Source organism: Octopus bimaculoides, chromosome 30, assembly GCF_001194135.2.
Source record: "Octopus bimaculoides isolate UCB-OBI-ISO-001 chromosome 30, ASM119413v2, whole genome shotgun sequence".
NCBI classification, from domain to species: Eukaryota; Metazoa; Mollusca; class Cephalopoda; order Octopoda; family Octopodidae; genus Octopus; species Octopus bimaculoides.
In genome coordinates, this window is record NC_069010.1 from 9,671,149 (window position 1) to 9,676,127 (window position 4,979).

At 39.3% G+C, this 4,979-nt stretch overlaps 1 protein-coding gene across 1 annotated transcript in view; it reads right to left on the bottom strand.

The window, feature by feature from the left end:
- The window catches only part of LOC106875310 (uncharacterized), a 27,337-nt gene that overhangs the window by 5,626 nt on the left and 16,732 nt on the right, over positions 1 to 4,979 (bottom strand). Inside the window, exons 8-13 of the mRNA XM_014923398.2 lie at positions 4,764 to 4,833; positions 4,063 to 4,127; positions 2,792 to 2,858; positions 2,317 to 2,365; positions 1,197 to 1,265; positions 752 to 825 (exon numbers count right to left, since the gene is read on the bottom strand). Of these exons, the coding sequence (XP_014778884.1) occupies positions 752 to 825; positions 1,197 to 1,265; positions 2,317 to 2,365; positions 2,792 to 2,858; positions 4,063 to 4,127; positions 4,764 to 4,833 (394 nt within the window). The remainder of the gene's footprint in view (positions 1 to 751; positions 826 to 1,196; positions 1,266 to 2,316; positions 2,366 to 2,791; positions 2,859 to 4,062; positions 4,128 to 4,763; positions 4,834 to 4,979) is intronic.

Sequence of the window (4,979 nt, forward strand, 5' to 3'; positions counted from 1 at the left end):
ATCTACACACATAAATATATACATACATACATATATATACACACACATATATCTACACACATAAATATATACATACATAAATATATATATATTTAAAGACTTTCTCTATTCCCGAGCGTTAAACTAATACATCCTTTTGTTGTTTACACCACCTGTCCTCGTCTGTTGTTGTTTTTTTCGTAAATTCTCCCATATCATCATCATCGTCGTTTAACGTCCGCTTTCCATGCTAGCATGGGTTGGACGATTTGACTGAGGACTGGTGAAACCGGATGGCCACACCAGGCTCCAATCTGATTTGGCAGAGTTTCTACAGCTGGATGCCCTTCCTAACGCCAACCACTCAGAGAGTGTAGTGGGTGCTTTTACGTGTCACCCGCACGAAAACGGCCACGCTCAGTTATATATACACTGTGAAGGCGCATGGCTCAGTGGCTAGAGCGCCAAACTTACGACCGTGAGGTTGTGAGTTCGATTTTATTAAAGAAATGTTTCAATATTTTGTGTATCGATTCCAGGACTGGACTGTGTGTGTTGTGTTCTTGAATGTATGTGTGTACATGTGTGTGAGTATGTATCTGTGTTTGTTTGTCCCATAACCATTGCTTGATAACCGATGTTGGTGTGTTTATGTCAAAATGGGGGGGGGGCAATATAGGAAGAGCCAGGCTTAAAAAGAAAATGTCCACTGCCCCCTACACACACACATATATATATATATACATATATAAAGAAGAAACAAAAAACTTACCCCTTTCCAAAGGTATTTCTCTGGTTCATTGATTAAGTGATTTTCGAGAAGTTTAGAAGCTGGAAACATCATCACTGCAAAAAGATGTGGAGAAATTTCATGGTTTCATCACCTGGATAGGTTTGTAGTCCTGTATAGGAGTGTCACTACATACATACACACACACACACACACACAATTACCAGTGTCAGCTGGAAAAACATTTTTATTTTATCTTCTTAAACTCAAACCAGGAATTATGATTAAAAGGAGATCGTTTGTGAATAAACCCGAAAGTGTTAATCCCTTGATAATCGACCTGTTGACTTGCATTGGAAATAATTTTAAAAATTACTTTAAAAAAAAAAATTGAGACAAGTAAAAATAGGAAGAGGGGAAAAGAAACCAGGGAGATAGAGAATGAATTAGGGGTTCAAAAAGTGAGTGATACAGAGGGACCACTTACCTGGGTATGTGAAAAACATTGACAGGCAGAGAAATGACTTGACTATCATTGCAAAGTCCAGTGACTTCCCTGAGAATAGATGATAAGAAAAATACAGTGAAGAAAGCCACCACAAACGAACAAAACATCAACAGGTTATATACATACACAAACACAGACATATATACACCCACCAATACACACACTTACATATATACACCCAGAACCACGCTAATAGCTTAGGAGTGAAATTTAGGATTTCTTGGTTTTCTTAGAATCGATTTTGATAAACCTTTTCCCAGCTTCTCTGCAGACAATGGCAACACCACCATTGTTACGTTTTCATTATTCTGTGTAAAGCCCTTTCTTTTTTTATTTCAAATTCTTCAGTTTTGGGGTGAACCATGCTAATAGCTTTTGAATGAAAATAACCCATTCTAGACATCTTTTTTTTTTTTTCCAGAAAATGAAGGGTAATGATATATATTAAGAATACATTGAGTATATATTTAACAGAAAACTATAATAATATTATCACTGTCAGTACATGTCCTCAGATCGACACCCTGTTGGGGGTACAAACACAGACACACAAACACACATACATACACATATATATATATACATATATATGTATATACGACGGGCTTCTTTCAGTTTCCGTCTACCAAATCCACTCTCAAGGCTTTGGTCGGCCTGAGGCTCTAGTAGAAGACACTTGCCCAAGGTGCCATGCAATGGGACGGAACCTGGAACCATGTGGTTGGTAAGCAAGCTTCTTACCACACAGTCATATATACATATACGTAAATATGCATGTACACACACACCTATACATGATATATACATGCATACACACACACACACACATTGTGAGAGAGAGAAACAGACAGACTGACAAACAAACAAACAAACAAACAAACAGAGACAGACATATAGACTGATAGATCAGTAGATAGATAGATAAACGGATAGATATTAATACCTCTTCTCAAATCAAGGGACATATCAGGTAACATCATCCAAGATACACGATACCTGAATAAAAGGCAGCTTGATCACAGCTGGAATGTTTGGTTTATAGGTCAAGTGGATCAGGACTGACCTGGGGCTAAACAAAGAAATAGGACGGCATACTCACCTTTTGGAAGATTGAGTGTGATGATGGGGTTGGTCGCTTTTCCAAATGACTGGTGGTGCGTGAATGGCGACGACAGGGATAGGAAGAGAACGAGGCGGGGGGGGGGGAGAAAGAGAAAAACGAAAATGAAATTAAGACTTATAAAGAGGAGAGAAAAAAATTCAGAAAAGTATAATTGTAATCATCTGTCATGTAGGTGTGTGTGTGTATATAAATATGTGTGTGTATGTATGTAGATATATATATATATATATATGTGTAAATTATATATATATATATATATATATATATGGTTGAATTAACATTTAGAGTACTTTATTTTGCTGAACACATCAACATATAATGTGTGTATGAATGTTCACACTTATACTCAGGTAATAGACAGATAGACAGATGTGTGTGTGTGTGTGTGTGTGTGTGTGCATACACATACACACACAAAACCAGATGGAGTAACAGCAAAAGATTTACTTACTAAATATCCACAAACACCAAATGCTATGTACAGGAATGTGACCAATATCATGGTTGATATGAAAACACTGTAAACAAAAATATATACACAGCTTTATACATACATGAAGTAGGTCAGACGAACTTACAGAAATACTACAACATAGAAAAGTGGATGTGTGTTGTGTACAAGGGTTAAGATGAACGGGAGCCTCTGCCAAGCTCTTCACAGTTAAGAAACAGGTGCATAAATTCTTTTGAACGGGTAGAGTCAATACATACAGTCATTTATCAGTGGCCCAAGATAATACTATGTTCAGTTGTGAAGCAGCTTGCACTTATCATGGATTGATCTGTGGTAACACAGGATGGCAATCAATCAAAGATTTTGCTGTCAGTCAATAAAAACATGTCGCAGCAACCACCCAGAATGCATTGACTATTGCTTGTGTTTAAATGGCTGTGCAGAGAGGTTGCGTATACAGATTTAGGTACTTGTATCCACAAACGTGTGACCAGTGAATAGAAAAATAAATATATGAAAATGCCAGATACTAACAAAGATGGAGATGGGAGTAGTCTGTACGGCAGAAGGGAGAGACAATCAGGGAAATAGTTGATGGTGGAAGCTTCACTGCTGTGGACTGTGAGTTTGGTGCCAACAAACTGACAATTTGTTCCAATGCAAAGGCATCTGATCCTCACAAACGATGTGGACAAGTGGATTCTTTGGGAAAAGTAGAAATGGCCAAAGCAAAGGGTTTTGGTGTGTCCATGTATTTACTATGAGAAGCTTCCGAATATGGAGAATGCATGAGAAAGAAAAGGAGAGAGGGTCTCACTTTAGCTGACCCTAAAGAGAGACCAACCATCCAAGTTGAGGGCAGTTTGATAGATAGAGCAATAAGGGGTATAAAAGTAAGGAAAGCAACAGGGTCCACCAGGGATATTTGGCAGAGGAATGGCTGTGGAGTAAGAAACTTGCTTAACAACCACATGGTCCCAGGTTCAAATGTCTTCTGCTATGTCTGAATAAAAAAACAGGATGGTCATAGCTAGAACATCTCTGGTCACAGGTCTGTTGGATCAGCACTAACCTAGGGCTAAACAAGAATGAGAGAGAAGGATATTATATGATGTAATCTTAGATCCACTATGTTAGAATAATAGACAGGATGGCCACAGCTGGAATATCTTTGATCATAGGTCTATGGGGTCAGGAGTGACCTGGGGTTAAACAACAACAACAACAAAGAAAATAAATGCAAACACAAGTATTTTATTTTTACTCACAAACTGAAACGGTTTCGTTTTTCTTTGATGACAGATGATTCTAGGGAGAGGACCATCCCAGCACCCTGCAAATATAGAGGTAGGAGAGTTAGGGGGGAAGAAGAGGCATAGAGAATGATTCATCATCATCATCATCATTTTTACAGATACACTTTTGTGATTACCAGCATGATGCTGTATACGTTGCCACTGGCATAGGCACCTTATATGTGGCACCAGCACGAGTGCACCCTATGTGGCACCGACACGAACACCTCGTATGCAGCACTGACACGAGCACTGTGTATGTGGCACCGGGAAGGGTGCTTCAAATGTGGCACCAGCAAATCGAGTCGGAAGAAATGCCGGCAAGCATTTTGTCTAGCAGAACAACTATTCTTATTTCTTTATTGCCCACAAGGGGCTAAAAACAGAGGGGACAAACAAGGAAAGACAAAGGGATTAAGTCGATTACATCGACCCCAGTGCATAACTGGTGCTTGATTTATCGACCCCGAAAAGGATGAAAGGCAAAGTCGACCTCGCCGGAATTTGAACACAGAACGTAACAGCAGACGAAACACCACTAAGCTTTTCGCCCCGGAGTGCTAACGTTTCTGACAGCTCGTGCGCCCCACCCCACCCCGTCAGATTGGAATGACATGAAAGAAAGGGGCAAAGGATAAAGAACGAAAGAGTGCGAAAGGGGGAGAGAGACTCACCTCATAACAATATATTGAGATTGCTAAAAAAAATGGGAAACCAGCCAAGGAGATTTTCTTGGGATGAATTCTGAAAAGGGAAGGAAAAAAGAAAAAAAACAAATACAAATTATAAAGGAGACTCTTACTGCTGTTGCTGCTGCTGCTGCTACTACTACTACTACTACTACTACTTCTTTTCCAACTACTGCTACTGTGACTACTACCCCCCCCCCC